We start from the raw sequence: 15,357 nt of genomic DNA, 5'->3' as shown, positions 1-15,357 counted from the left end.
CGTCGTAGGACGCGTCGGTACCAACTCCATCTTGTCATTGCGCACAACCGTCATTCCTCCTTTCTTTGGCACGACATGCACGGGACTCACCCACTCACTATCAGCGACAGAGTAGATGATCCCTTCGGCCAGCAGCTTAAGGATTTCCTTGCGCACGACATCCATCAGAATAGGATTCAATCGTCGCTGAGCGTCTCGCTTGGGTGCTGCTCCCTCCTCTAGGTTAATTTTGTGCATGCATGTGGCTGGACTTATGCCACGAATGTCTGCCAGGCTCCATCCCAAAGCTGCCTTATTTTTCTTCAATACCTTGAGCAACGCTGCCTCTTGCTCCCAAGTCAGCGTGGAAGATATGATCACTGGCTTCTCCTCACCTGCTTCTAAAAATACATATTTGAGATTGGCAGGGAGTTCCTTTAGTTCCAGCGCTGACCTCTTGGTTTCCATCTGTTCATCAAAGGGCAGCTCGGTATGGCTGAAGGGTGCTGAGCTCGGCAGAGTTGACTGTAGCAGCGCGGGAATCGGCAGAGCTGGCTGCGGCAGCGCTGACTCTTCAGGCAGCGCTGATTCTTCAGCTTCCTTAGCTAATTCCTCCATGTCGGCCGATCCAGCAAAAGCTTCCATATACTCCTGTTCCTGAATAAATACCTTCTCAACCAAGCCATTAATAGCATCTATATATGAACATTCACTTATGAAATTCGTAGAAGGCATTGCACGATTTTCATGCACCGAAAAAGACACCGACTCCCCTAACACCGTCATTTTAATAGTTCCATGTTTAACATCAATCAAAGTGTTAGTGGTCGCCATAAAGGGTCTTCCTAATAGTAGAGTGTGGTCTCTACCATTCTCATGCACATCCCCAATCTCAAGCACTACGAAATCAACAGGCACAATCAAACCCCCGACTCTAACCAGAATATCCTCTACTATCCCACGGGGGTACCTAACGGACCTATCAGCTAGTTGTAGACACATGCGAGTGGATTTCAAATTACCTAACTCTAATTGTTGAAAAATAGAGTAAGGCATCAAATTAATTCCCGCTCCCAGATCTAACATACCCGTGGCCTTCTTACCATTTCCCAAAGCAATATTAATCACAAAGCTACCTGGATCGCGCTGCTTTGGTGGTAAGGATTGCTGCATGATTGAGGTCGCTACTTCCGAGACTAAAATTTTCTCATTGTCCCCGAACTTTCGCTTGTTGGAAACCAACTCCTTGAAAAACTTCACATACGCCGGTACTTTTCTGATCACATCAAGGAGAGGAAGATTCACGTTCACCTTGGCAAGCATGTCGTAGAAGTCGGCGAACTGTTTATCCAGGTTTTCATTCTTCAATCTGCTAGGAAAAGGGATCGGAGGTCGATAGGGTGTGGTAGACTTATGAAGTTTATTCTCCTTTTCTTCCTCCATCTCTCCATCTTTTTGTTGATCTGCCTTCTCTCCATTGGTAGGGCTGGTCAGAGTTGAGCTCGGCATCTCTGCTCTTGTGAAGGCAGAGCTATTCAGAGCTGAATTAGGCAGAGCTGGACTTGGCAGCGCTGACATCGGCGGAGCTGGATTCGGCAGCGCTGACTGCAGTAGCGCTGACTTTGACTTTGAGAGATTCTGTAATGCTGAGTTCGTCAGGGATGATCTTGGCAGCGCTGGCACTTCCACTTTGTTATCCACCATCTTACCATTACGAAGAACAGTTACAGCTAGAGCTTGATGCGGCTGAGCAGGTTGGCCATGAAACTTTCCGGGCTGTTGTTGTTGTTGGATTTGATTCAAAGTACCGGAAAGTTGACTGACAGTTGTTTCAAGCCTTTTTATGGTAGATGCTTGGGACTCCATATTCTGCTTAGTCATCTCCATATTTTGCTTACTAATCTCCATGAAAGCTTGCAAGGTATCCTCTAGGGATGTTTTCTGTGGTGGCATGGGCTGTGCACTCTGCTGCAGGGCTGATTGTTGGTGTTGGTATTGCGGTCTATATGGTTGAGAGGAGCTTTGCTGCGGAGGGAAATATTGTGGTTGCTGTTGGTAGCCCATTTGGGGTGGTCGACGGTATTGATTCCCCCCAAAATTTTGATTTCCCCATCCAGCATTCGGTTGACTTCTCCATCCTCCATTGACATTCTGTTGCCCTTGATTCATGTTCTGCCCATATGGTCTACTTAGCCCTTGATTATAGCTTTGAAATCCTTGTGCCGCATAGACCTCGGCTTGTCCTTCCGGAGTAAACTCTCCCATTCTATGGCACTCATTAGCTCTGTGGCTGAAATCTCCACAAATACCACACGGCTCCATATTCTGCATAGCTGGGTTCGGCAGAGCTGACATCGGCAGTTCTGCATTCTGCAGAGCTGGCGTCGGCAGCGCTGCATTCTGCAGGGCTGAATTCTGCACCGGAACGGAAGGTGTATCCATCTTGCCCATCTTCAGCTGTTGTACGTCCCGCATGATTGAAGCCAATTGTTGTTGTATTTCAAATTGATTCGTCACTGCGCTGGCTTCAACTCTTCTTCCACGGACGGATTTTTGTTGGGAGCTCTCAGCTAAAGTTTTGAAAATCCCTTTTAACTCAGTTGCTGTCTTCCGAGCTATGTTACCTCCTGCCGTGCTATCCACCATAAATTGGGCAGTTTGCACTAACCCATCGTAAAAAAACTGCATCAACATAACATTAGTGAATTGATGTTGAGGGCATTGACGGAGGAGTTCTTCATATCTCTCCCAAGCTTCATGCAAAAGCTCGTCCGCTCCTTGGGTGAACTCCATTATTTTTGTTCTCAACTCCTGTGTCTTATGGCTTGGGTAGTATTTCAGCATGAATTTTTCACAAGCATCTCCCCACGTAGTGATTGAGTTGGGTGGCAGAGATAGCATCCACGTCCTCGCCCGGTCTTTAAGTGCATAGGGGAAGCACTTGAGCTTGAGTTGGTCCTCCGTGAGACTAAGCAAAGGAATTGTTTGCACTTGGGTGCAAAAATCCCGGATGAATTGCAGAGCATCCTCGCTTGGCATCCCGTCGAACACCGGCAGTAAACTCGAGTCATTTGGTTTGAGATTGTAGTTTCTCACAGCAGTGGGGAGCACGATTGCTGACGTGTTGGTATCTCCAATCACAGGTCTGGTGAAGTCTCCCATGTATTCTATGTTCTGGGCCATCTCCTTCTTCTCCTCGTTTAAATTCTGCTCAACTTTGTCCTGTTCAGAGCTGGTTTCTTCCTTGGTGGTTTTCTGCTCAGTGCGGAAGTTGGCAGAGCTGGCTTGGTCTGTGCTGAAATTGGCAGTGCGAACTTCGGCACCGCTGCCAGCGTTGACTTCGGCAGAGCTGGCAGCGTTGACTTCGGCAGCGAAGAACTTGAAGGCAGGGCTGGCCTCTTCCTCCTTGAAGGCAGGGCTGGCAGCGTTGACTTCGGCAGAGCTGGCAGCGTTGACTTCGGCAGCGAAGAACTTGAAGGCAGGGCTGGCCTCTTCCTCCTTTGTCTCTACGATGTGCTCTGGAATTTCAGGTTCAGATTCAGAGCCAGAGTAGAAATCGTCAGTTGGAGACACCAATTTGCCTTTAAGACTACGGCGTCCCTGCATGCATAACACTGAACAAACAGATTACGCGTACCGAGTGGAAGAAACGTAAAAACAAAACCGAGAAAAACTGGAAATTAAATAAAGCAAGTAAAAACGACACAACTAAAACGCCTAAAACTTTCCCCGGCAACGGCGCCAAAATTTGACTCAACCTAGAACACCTCTAGTTTGACTTGCAATAGAACAAGGACATTCTAGTGATGGTAAGTTGACCCAGTGTCATCTCTCAAGGAAAGTCTTAAAGGGCTTCTAGTAGTATCGTGGAAAAAGTAATAAAAGAAAGCAGTAAAGAGTTTGATTATTAATCTAGAACTGAAACTTAAAACTGAATTAAAACCAAATTGTAAAATTACTAGGCGAATTAAATTATTAACCCTAGGCAGAATTAAAACAACTTAAATAAAATCTAACTTAAGAAATTAAGTACTTGTAAATTAAAAATAAAACTAATCTAGGCATGAAACTAAAGTGCATAATTTAAATTGCATAATTAAAAAGAAAGCATAAACATGAACTAAAAACATAAACATGATTAAACGAAAATAAATTGAATTGAAATATGAAATACCGTAAATGTCTTGAACGTGTAATTGTGTCACGCAATCACAATCCAATAAATAACTAAAAACTTAACTTAATCTAAAACTAACTAAAAACAATGAATTTTCAATACTATGAAAAAGAACTATGAAAGCAATAAATTCTCATGAGCGGATGCCAAGAGATCTCAAAGATGGAGTCTAAAACTATAGCAAAAGATAGATGATTTTACAATAGAAATGAAACCCTATTTATAGACCTAGCTCTGATGAGAATAAGCATAGCTAGAAAGTAATCGGTGCTGGCAAGAATAAACATAGCTGGAAAGTAATGGTGCTGGCAAGAATATGCGGAGCTGGAAAGAATAAACATAGCTCTGGAAAGTGAACTCCTATGATTATGCTTGGGAAAGGTAGTCAGCGTTGGCGAAATAGGCGGAGCTGGAAAGTAGTCAGCGCTGGCATTTATGGGCTGAGTTGAAAATGGCCAGCACTGGCAGTTATGAGCTGATTTGAAAATGGCCAGCGCTGACAAGAATGGGTGGAGCTGAAAATGGTCAGCGCTGGCAAGAATGGGCGGAGCTGAAAATGGTCAGCGCTGGCAAGAATGGGCGGAGCTGAAAATGGTCAGCGCTGGCAAGAATGAGTTGAGTTGAAAATGGTCAGCGCTGGCAGTTATGAGCTGAGTTGAAAATGGTCAGCGCTGGCAGTTGACTCTGGCACTAAGCTCTGCTATGTCGATGTCTGCTAAAAATACCATTTTTAGCCCAAAAATCTCCAAAATTGCATTCTTCCATCTATAAACCTAAATCTCCTGCAAAGCATCAAACAAACCATAAAACACACCAATTTCCAGAAGATTTAATTTAAAATATGCACATGCAAACTCCTAAAATTAGAACAATTAAGCATAAATCAGTGATGCCTTGGTGAAGTTCTTGAACTGATTTATGTTCCTATTACTATGTGTGTGGGCCGTTTACGCCATTTGTTAGTTATTGAACTGATTTTGAATGGATGATACTACATTGATCCATGCTTGATCCGATGATGAAACTTTTCTGAGGATTTGTGTTGCTTTACTGCTTTTGGGGGCTGGTGATGCCTTGGTGATGTTCTTGAACTGATTTCTGAGAATTGTGTATGTTTTACTCCTTTTGGGGGCTAGTGATGCCTTGGTGATGTTCTTGAACTGATTTCTGAGGATTTGTGTATATTTTACTGCTTTTGGGGGCTGGTGATGCCTTGGTGATGTTCTTGAACTGATTATGAACAATGATACTGCATGAATCTAAATAAAAAGCCCTGTGATGAGTATTTTCTGAGGGCTGATGAGCCACCACTAGGTTGTAAGCCTAGTTTTGGAGGTACATTAGGTGTATAATAACTAAATAAACATGATTTACATTTCAAACAAGTCAAAAAGAGAGATTAACATCTGTTTGGGTTTGTAAACCTTAACAAAAAGTTATGCTTCCTACTATCCTAACTAATAACCACCTGTTGTAGCCTTTGCCTTAGTACATCCATGCTGCTTTGACCTAGCTCTTCAATGTCCTGCATGTTTATGAATTGAATTGTTTCATGTACTAGCTATTGAGGAACAGTTAGTACATCTGGTAGAATATGCAGCCTGCTTAATCTTTCCTTGTTCATGTGGGGGATCTTATAGTTGTTGCCCCCCTTGTCTTTGATGATTTCATGGTAGCAACTCTGTAATGTGAGGAATACATGATTAAGCTTCTCTGGAAGGTACTCTTCATAAGCTTCTTGCACATTCTTGAGGTGTTCTTCCACATTCTTGGCTGGTTTCTGGTCTTTCAATGTCTGGATTGCCCTAAAAAAACTAAGGTCATTCACGTTGGTGTCCGGGGAATTAGCAGGTTGGCAGACAAGTTGGATTTTAAATCCATCTTGTCTTGTAACTGCTAAAAACTCCGGGTCATCAGGCTTTATATGTGGCTTTGCATTGTCTTGTTGGATTAATATCTCCTTGCTTGCAAATTCAGGCCATTTGGCCTTAAAATAAGGAACCATCTGTCAACAATTGAAACATAAGCTATATGATGAATTCATAATTAGAAATCTGATAGCAAAACATAAATAAACGAACCTTTGTGATCATGCAGTCCCTAATTATAGGTTTGGTGATGTTTGGAATGGGTTTTACTTCCAATGTGCCTTTGATCCTGTTCTTTGAATTCCTCTTTGCTGCCTCCTCGGTTATGAAGGGATAAATCCCTAGTTTACCATCAAAAAGAATGTTTCCTTGTGCATCTATGATTGGCCTTGCCACAGCACACAAATATTATTTTATCGATAAATCTCTTTGATTTGCAACTCTTATAAGGTTCTTTTTCGCCAGGTAACAGGTAGTATCTGTCCTTACACTTTGTTAAATAAAACCACTTCTCATCAATGTGTATTGTATTGAACATGGACTGAAATTTAATGAACCCCCCTTCATTTACTGCACTTAGTTGATTTAGGCTCCATTTAAGCCTACATAGCTTATTTTCAGAGGTCAAGAAAGGCTTGATTGCATTTGTATGAGGTTTAAGCTTCTTTTCTTTCACCCACACATGCACAAGTGATTTACTAACCCCTAAGTTACCTGCCATCACTCTTATGGACGATCTCTGTAACACGGACAATTTTTTCACCTTTCTACGTCTATCTTCCATTTATCTTTGTGTCCTAACCCTTTCTTCATTGATTTCAACTGAATAGGTAACCCGAGGGCTTGTTGTAAGCTGGCAGATTTCCAGATCGTCCAAACGGTCCTTAAGTCGACGTGGAACTTCTCGGCAGCCTGCTTCTTCGCACCATAATGGAGCTTTCCTTGTGTGCTGTGTTGGAGCAGCCATTGAGCCAAAGAATTTCTGTCTTCATTAGTTAACTTAGGCCTAGCTCTTAAATTTGACATTTTCTCTTTTGTAATGAATGCTGGAACAACAGTAAATGCCCCTATTTATTGTTGTTTAGAAGTTAGGTGAGTCTTCTAAAATTCCCTCCAAAATTTTCGGTCCTTGTAATCTGATAATTTTGGAATGGTTAGTAAAAAAAACATCTTTTGCCTCCTAAACTTGGCGCCAGCTTTACAGATTTATTTGTAGCACTTTTTTTTTTTAATTCCAGCTTCCTTGTTTAATTAAGTTTATTTAATGGCCAGTTTATTTAATGGGCAGTTTATTTAATTAAATTTATTTAATGGCAGAAAATAAGTGGAATCTAAAATAAATAAGGAATAAAAAGGATGTAAATAATTTAAGTAAATCAAAAGGAAAAAGAATGAAAAGGGTGTAAACACCTTTATGCTAATGAAAGATTAAGAAAAGTAAACAAAAGTCATTAATACTACCCTTTTATCCCACCCACAACACCTTTTTCAGCTTTCTTAGTCTCCGCGCTGAACCCCAACTGGGAGTTTATTTCGTGGACGGAGGGAGTAATATATTTCAATTCTCTTCAATACGATTTCTTATACTGTTACTGACTTAAGCGTCGGAGGCCCTTCCATCGACACCCCTATCGGTGCTCCTAGAAGGGCTCTAACATATTTGTGGTTTCAAGTTGCTAGTATCCACCGCCCAGGACGACCTCCTTATCCGTACGTCCTTATCCGTAGTTGTTGGATCTACTCCCAACACCTTACAAAAACCATCTTCTCAGCAAGATGTTCAATCTTCAATAGTTTTGAGAATTTATCACCATAGACACACCAACAATAAAGTTCTCAAGCTAACTTTCAAGTTCATACAAATCAAGCAACTTCACAAAATTCAGACAAACAAAGCTTTGCAAAGCGAAGTAGCTTTCAATATCAAGCCAAAAAATGAATCTCTAGGATCTAAGCACGACATGCATAAAATTAATTATGTGTCCACTTCATTAAAATGTTGGTTCAACTTTAAAGCTTGCATGTTAATCATAGTTGATGATGGTGGTTCCGGCCAACACAGATTTTACATTTAAAATAAAAGATAATAACATGTTAAGTGAGGCTCAGATCTTGCTTTAACACGAACTGACAGGAATGAAGCTCTAATGTTGTTGTATTAATTAAGCTCTTATCTTGAAGGGATATTTGAATTTTTAAATAGGTTGGAAAATTCGAAATGTTAACGGTTAAAAAAGCAATAAATAAACTTAAATCTTAAATTTTGTATTAAATTCGGCGGAGTTTCTGCGGTAAAATGTTGAATGTTTGTTACAATGGTGGTTCTCGTACTATTTATAGACTATTACAACTAAGGGATATTTTGTTAATTTCAACTCTGAATACGAAGGGGCATTTCCATCATTCATCTCTGCTCTTCTTGATGCTGAAGAGCAACTTTCTCTCTTCAGATCTTCAAGCTCCACGTTGGCCGACAACGAATATTAAGCCGCCTCCATGTGTCAGGGGTTATTACGGAACCACCTGCGTAAACGATTATGGGACCACTTAAGTGTGCCACGTAGTGTTAGCTAAAAAGTAGCTTTTATCCGCTTCTTCAGCTCTGAGTCTAGAGTAACCCCATTGCCTACCCCCAGCTCTGCCAATATTTGTATGACGATGCTGAAAATTTAAAAAGAACATCGAAGAATGAAATCAACACCAACACAAGGAAGAACATCATGTTCAAACTCAAACCCATTTAGCACTATATTTTACTTCGAAGTTCGAATAGTAATTCTACTCCAACCATTTACACCAATCTCAAACGCAAAAGAATATTCATTAAATATTCTCTTTCCACCTGCTTTTCTTTTTATACTTCTTCAGTCATACCGATATATTTCTTTCAAATTATACATTCACCTCAAAACTTTTTAATTACTAACTTCATATAAAAATAAATATTATATCAAATTAAATTATTATTATTATTATTACATTAAATTTATTATATACTCTCCCCGTCCACAAAGAGTGTGTGTTTTCCTTTTTCAGAAACCCTCTTAATACTTTAAATCGCATTCACACTAAATATTTACAAAATACCCACTATTTACTTTTACAATTTGGTGGGCCCAATACTACCCTTTGTGAAACCCTTCAACACTAAAATCACATCTTTCAACACTAAAACCCTTCAATACTACCCTTATGCAGTTTCAGCCCTTAGTGAGTTTGAGGTGGGTGATTTCGTGTGGGCTATCCTCACCAACAATCGTTACCTGGCGCACGGAGATAGTAAGCTTGCCGCACGAAAGATAGGTCCGACGGAAATTGTGGAAAAGGTGAATCCTAATGCGTATCGCTTGAAGCTGCTTTTGCACATTCGCACCGCCGATGTTTTCAATGTTAAACACCTGGTGCCGTATTTGGGTGATAATGATGGGGCTTCTGATAGCGTCTCCAAGTCAAAGTCTCCTCACTTTCTAGTGGGGGGAATGATGTCTCGGAAGAAGCTCTCGCTTTTATGGATAGCTATGATCGTGTGTTTCAGCCTAAGATTAAGTTTAATGCCCAATCGTTCGCTTCATGGGCTTTTGTTTTTCAGTTTCGTTTGTTGTTTATTTTGACCCTTGCATGGGCTTTTTTCTAGGGTTGAGTTTTTATTTAGACTATTTATTTTGGTTTCCATCGTTTTTTGAGGGACAATTTTTTGAATTTTATCTTACGTGAAACTTGAGCTTTCTCTCATTATTCTTTCGTGTTCAATTCTGCAGAGCCTCGACACTTGATCCGATTATCATTTTTCACGTGCACGTCTTCATACTCACTAAATTTGAGACACAACAATATCATTCAAATAATATGTTGGAATGCCTCACAGCTCCGTATGTAACGACTTTTATATAACCTTTACATATAGACTATAATGGATTTTAACAAAAAATAAACCTTTTTATGAATAGAGTGTTATCTATGTACCTTTTTTTGTCTAGTACAAGCATGCTAATAGCATGGAAAATGATGAAACCAAAAGAATTGGCTAGTGCAATAACTCCAACGATCCTCAACCTTCAACCTAGGATTGCTACCTATGTCTTAAGCCCTATTACGATCCTCAAAGACCTAGTGATATGTTAAGTGATTGGTTTAAGTGGTGGATAAAACATAATATTTGCAAGCCTGTGGCATATCTAGACTCAAGGATGATATGGGAAAAAACACTCAAATCATACACAGATAATGGAGACAAACACGCTTTTTTTTAGACTAACAAATGAAATTAAAATGTTGCTAACAAGGAACACAATACCGATTATTAATTTTACATCAGACATGAAATCTTAACATGCTGGATTTTATAAAACTCTGTTCTAGTTTATTTATTAATCCGAAGAGCAAACCATATCTCACAGTCTCGGGTCAGCAGTTGCTCATGTACAGCTAGTAACATCAAGAGCATAACAAAAAGGGAACAACCAGCTCTTGGAAAAAATTGAGCATCAAGAGCACAACAAAACGGGTCCAATCGGCTCTAGAAAAGAAACAAGCATAAGTTGGTAAGTATACCAATGAGGTCTTGTCATTGTTATTTGAGATGCGAAAACAACTTAGTAGCAACCTGTGCAAAGAAATCGGCAGTTAATAAGGAGCTTTTATACACAGGAGAAAATAATGCATAATGGAAAATGCGTTCTTACACAATTGTCAACACAGTGCCAGTAATCAAAATATTGTCCCGTACAGTGCTTGTGTCCTGATTCATCACCTTGAATTCTCTTAGAACAGGCCTATCACCCACAAATCCGAGGGGGAAAGAAAAGATCAGCACTTTCTAAGAAGCTATTCTGATGATGGTCTAGCAAAACCAGGCTATAATATGACACAAAGCTCATTTTGTAGAATACCAACAAAAGAGAATACGGAGAGTTGGTTAGTGCTATCTGTAGGGAGATACCTCCAAAAATTTCTAGATAACAGATCATCAAAGAACCATTTCAATGTTGATCCTTGACAAATAGGGAAGTGTAAAATTACAAAAAAAGCCATGCAAAAGGGTTTTAATTTTACATAGATGTAAACCATTTTCCAATCAACCTAGTTTGCATAGAGTAGTGGGACTGAAGTCACCACATATGTTGGTGAGGGATATGAAACTATTAGTAGTTATCTGAGTTTGACAAATCAGAATGAACCTTTTATATTATTGAACTCAACATTCATTATAACCAAAAGAAAATCATTTTTCCCATGTGAATATGCTGGCACCCAAGCAAAAAAAACCCAATTTATGTATCTTGAGTTTGATAAAAGTGAGTAGTTTGTAAATTGGAGACCAACATTTTAAACCAAATATCTAGGTGTGGTTTATGTTAAACAACCTTTACTGTTCCACATCGACTTGGTTATAATCTAGTCTCCAATATATAAGTTTAGAGTACCCTCTCCCCTTATGAGACCTTTTGAAGGGATGATGGGCCCAATTCTAATAGTTTATATTAAAAATAATTATTTATTTTATCATATAATCATTTTATGCTTAGTATCTATACAAACTAGTTTTTCAATGCACATCAATCATAGTAAGAAGGCTAACTTATCACTCTTGTTCCACTACCAATCATACTATTGACAATGACAAGGCTACCAGTCACAGCAAGAAGGCTAACTTATCACTAAAGTTCCAACATTGAAAATAGCTGAAGATTTGTGGCAATTCATTTATCTTAAAGCAGAAAGCAGATTTATCTCAAGCCCCAGTCACTCTGTGATTTCTTAAAGCTTTTTTCTAGTTTCTAGTTTCTACACAGTAACACATAGCTCCAATTAATTAGCAGTTTCCCTTTTAGACGGTAATTCACGCCAGATTCAGTCTGCTCAGTACATTCCTCAGCCAACAACTTTTGTCAATCTAGATTTCTACAAAGTGACTAAAGAGACACATATAGAGACCTTTACACTTAACATGCCAGCTTTTTACCATCAAAAGTCCAAACATAAGTAAGTTAGATGGAGGCACAACCCACCTCAAAAAAAAAAAAAGATGGAGGCACAACAGCTGATTGCTAATGCTTGACTAGTTTGAATTTCAACCATCAATCTAAAATGCCTGAGACGTTACCCAGGAATAAATGTAGATGGAAATTGCGAAGGAATGGAGGATTATTCTCATAATCACTTAGAACAACCAGGAGAAACCTCCTATCAGGTCTAATCCAGCCCATGAACGAAATAATTAACTTATGTCTAACCCTTACAGACTTATTAGTGGCTTTTGCCATATTTACTATTTAAGCATAAAGAGAAGTCAAGAGTCTAATAAAACATATAAATAATATGATATCAGCCAAGCCTCACACCAAAGAAAATGACCGAGTAAGCCCTTCCAACTCGCCCATATAATCAATCTTTACCCGCCACATATAGACCCAAATTGCAGATTGTAATCAGGAAGGTTTAGATACAAAAAGGATACCAAACTGTTAAGTAGTTACTCAGCACTCTCAGATATTTCGGGACAGAAGTACACTACCATGAATAGCTTACAAATCTAATAGAAAAGGAGCTGAAAATATTTTCAAGCAGACAAGCATTTAAAAATTAGAGAAATGTATATATAAATCATTTTTTAGAAGAAATAACCTGATATTCTTTAAGTGGCCTCGTGCATGGTGCCTTGCAACGGTCTTCAAGTTCCCTCTTTGGATCTACAGGCTCCTCGTCAGCCCTAGCACACATTAAGCAGTGACGATTGTTAAAAGATTAAAGAGGCTTCTTCAGCTCAGCCAGATATATGCAAATATAGTACTCCTGTGCATCCTGTTTGAAAAAGTGTGCAACGTTTTCATATGACATAATGGGAAACTCAGAGAATGCTAGAATGGATTTAGGGTGGTTTTCGGAAGACAATTAAAAATATACTAATAAGCAAATAGATTGGAAATCACGACTGTGACTGGTTGTGCTTTGGAAAAAGAAATAGGACACAGGATGTTCTTCCAGAAACCCAATTAAACAATGCCTTATGATTTTAAAGTCAGTATATTGCTGAGACATGAAGATTAAAGCATACAGGTGAGGACTTTGCAGCTAATAACAGAGACTTAAGTGCAATCAGCTCCACATGATAGCACGATATGTATCCTAAGAAAACTAATGAACTATCAACACCGTCAAGGGAGATCCCTACTGCATTAAATAAGCAGAAGGCTTTTAAAATTACAAGGAAGGACTGCTGCAACTTTTTCCTGCATAAGGAATAATCCTTACAATTCCACAGGAAGAAACCTCTCCACTTCAAAGAGGTCCCTTTTTTTTTGTTCTCACATGCAAACAGAGCTAACTTGACCTAGTAAACCATATAAATTAGCAATTGTATAGTAAATAATACTAGAAACTGCATCAATAGAAACAAAACCATAAGTGCCAAATTAGATCGTAACACAATAGAAAAATCCAATTTACCTACCACATTCACAACAGAGTAACATGACTTTCAGCTATCACTAAACGTTCATATTGATTTGAAAAACTTTTAGAACAAACTTATAGCATATTGCCAAGCAATATCAATAAAATGCAACAACAAAAAAGCCATTTTACATACTGATTCCTAACAATATAAAATAAGAAAGACCAGTACATCAGTAAATCACATACAATCAGAATTTCTGAGAATAAATCAACCAAAACTAAAAGAGTAGAGATAATACTCACATCGTTTAGAATTCCAACAATCAGCTGAAACAATCTGCAAAAGAATACCCTCAAAACTCAATACATATAAGCCAAAACATGAAACAGAAGAAGAAAAACACCTAGATTCGACTATCAAAGAGAATAACGGATCTGAAAGCGCGGTGGACAGAAATGGCGAGAATTACCTGAAGCTGGAGGAGGAGAGGTGGCGAAGCTAGCGAGACTGATTAAATTCTTTCTTTGAGGGGAGAGACTGATTAATTTTGACTATCGAGGAAAGGGGATTTTGATACGCCCTTGTAGAATTTTGATATTACTATTATTATTATTATTTTGATGAAAGAATTTTGATAATTTTGAGTATATTACAAATTTAAAGCTGTTGTAATTATAAATATAGACTACGAGGGTGTTTGGTTGAGCTTATAAACTCTTCAAAATGAGTTGGTCTCCTATGCGGTAACCGCATAGGATGCGATCGGGTCGACCCTGACCTGTCTCCAACTTAGCCCGGAAACCCTGACCCGGGATATATATATTTCAAAAATTATTATTCACACTCTTCTACCCCAAATCATACGCCTCTCTTCTCATCGAAAACCTAGAAGTCTTCTCTCCCAAACCTTGCGCATCATCTTCCATTAACTGAAGCACGAAACCCGCCGCCGGATTTTACAACATCGTCGGTGCGGGTGGGTTTCTCTTCCAATCCTTGCACCACATTTTCCATTGACTGAAGCACGAAATTCGCTGGATTTTACAACATCGTCGGCGCAGGTTTTAAGATATCAAGTTTTCTACGATTTGGTTTCGAATTTTGTCTGGATTTTTGGATTTTGTCGACTTTGTTTTGAATTTGGTACGATTTTTTCGACTTTCTTTCGAATTTGGTACGAATTTTTCAACTTTCTTTCGATTTTAATTGGTTTTAATTCACTTTTTAATAGTGTTTGTGTTATTAGACTACCCACAGTTGTGACACTCATCTAACCCAATCTTACTCCACTTTTAACTAAAATATTCATTTCTCTCTCATCCACCTACACAACCCACAACCTAATATAATTTTTACTCCCAATGGTGACACTAACTCAACCTATATATTTTTTATTTTCACTTTATTTTTAAATTAGTTAATATCTAAAATAAAAGATAAATTAAAATTAAATAATTATTTATTATATTTAATAAAAAAATATTTTAAAAAATTGTAATCATATTATAATTAAACATCATCATATATTGTAATTGATATTTAACTCAATCACAAATGAAGATTACAATAATTAAACACATAGCTGAAATTAAAGTACAATACGTGAAACTTAAAAATACAACTAAAAATGCAAATTACATATTTAATTGTCAGTGCCAAATTTTTTCCATATGTGCTCAATCATGTGAATTGGAAAAAATGACAAGTGCATGTGAATTGGAAATAATGTTGTGTCAGAATGACAAATGCATGTGAATTGGAAAAAATGACAAGTGCATGTGAATTGGAAATAACGTTGAGTCAGAATGACAAATGCATGTGAATTGAAAAAAATGACAAGTGCATGTGAATTGGACAAATGCTTGGTCAGAATTGGCTAAATACTTGGGAAGCTAAATGGATCCAATGCTATTTAATTTTAGATGAAATACACTTTT

The 15,357-nt window shown here is 38.6% G+C and overlaps 1 protein-coding gene across 1 annotated transcript; it reads right to left on the bottom strand.

The window, feature by feature from the left end:
• Positions 1 to 10,249: 10,249 nt before the first annotated feature.
• LOC131019408 (cytochrome b-c1 complex subunit 6-like) lies at positions 10,250 to 14,063 on the bottom strand. The gene is made up of 5 exons (XM_057947951.1): positions 13,890 to 14,063; positions 13,723 to 13,756; positions 12,649 to 12,733; positions 10,707 to 10,796; positions 10,250 to 10,627 (listed from the first exon to the last, which is right to left on the bottom strand). Coding segments are annotated over exons 2-5 (210 nt in total). The 5' UTR covers positions 13,725 to 13,756; positions 13,890 to 14,063; the 3' UTR covers positions 10,250 to 10,594.
• Between the last annotated feature and the right edge of the window lie 1,294 nt (positions 14,064 to 15,357).

Source organism: Salvia miltiorrhiza, chromosome 4, assembly GCF_028751815.1.
Source record: "Salvia miltiorrhiza cultivar Shanhuang (shh) chromosome 4, IMPLAD_Smil_shh, whole genome shotgun sequence".
NCBI classification, from domain to species: Eukaryota; Viridiplantae; Streptophyta; class Magnoliopsida; order Lamiales; family Lamiaceae; genus Salvia; species Salvia miltiorrhiza.
This window is presented reverse-complemented; position numbering and strand designations above follow the sequence as displayed.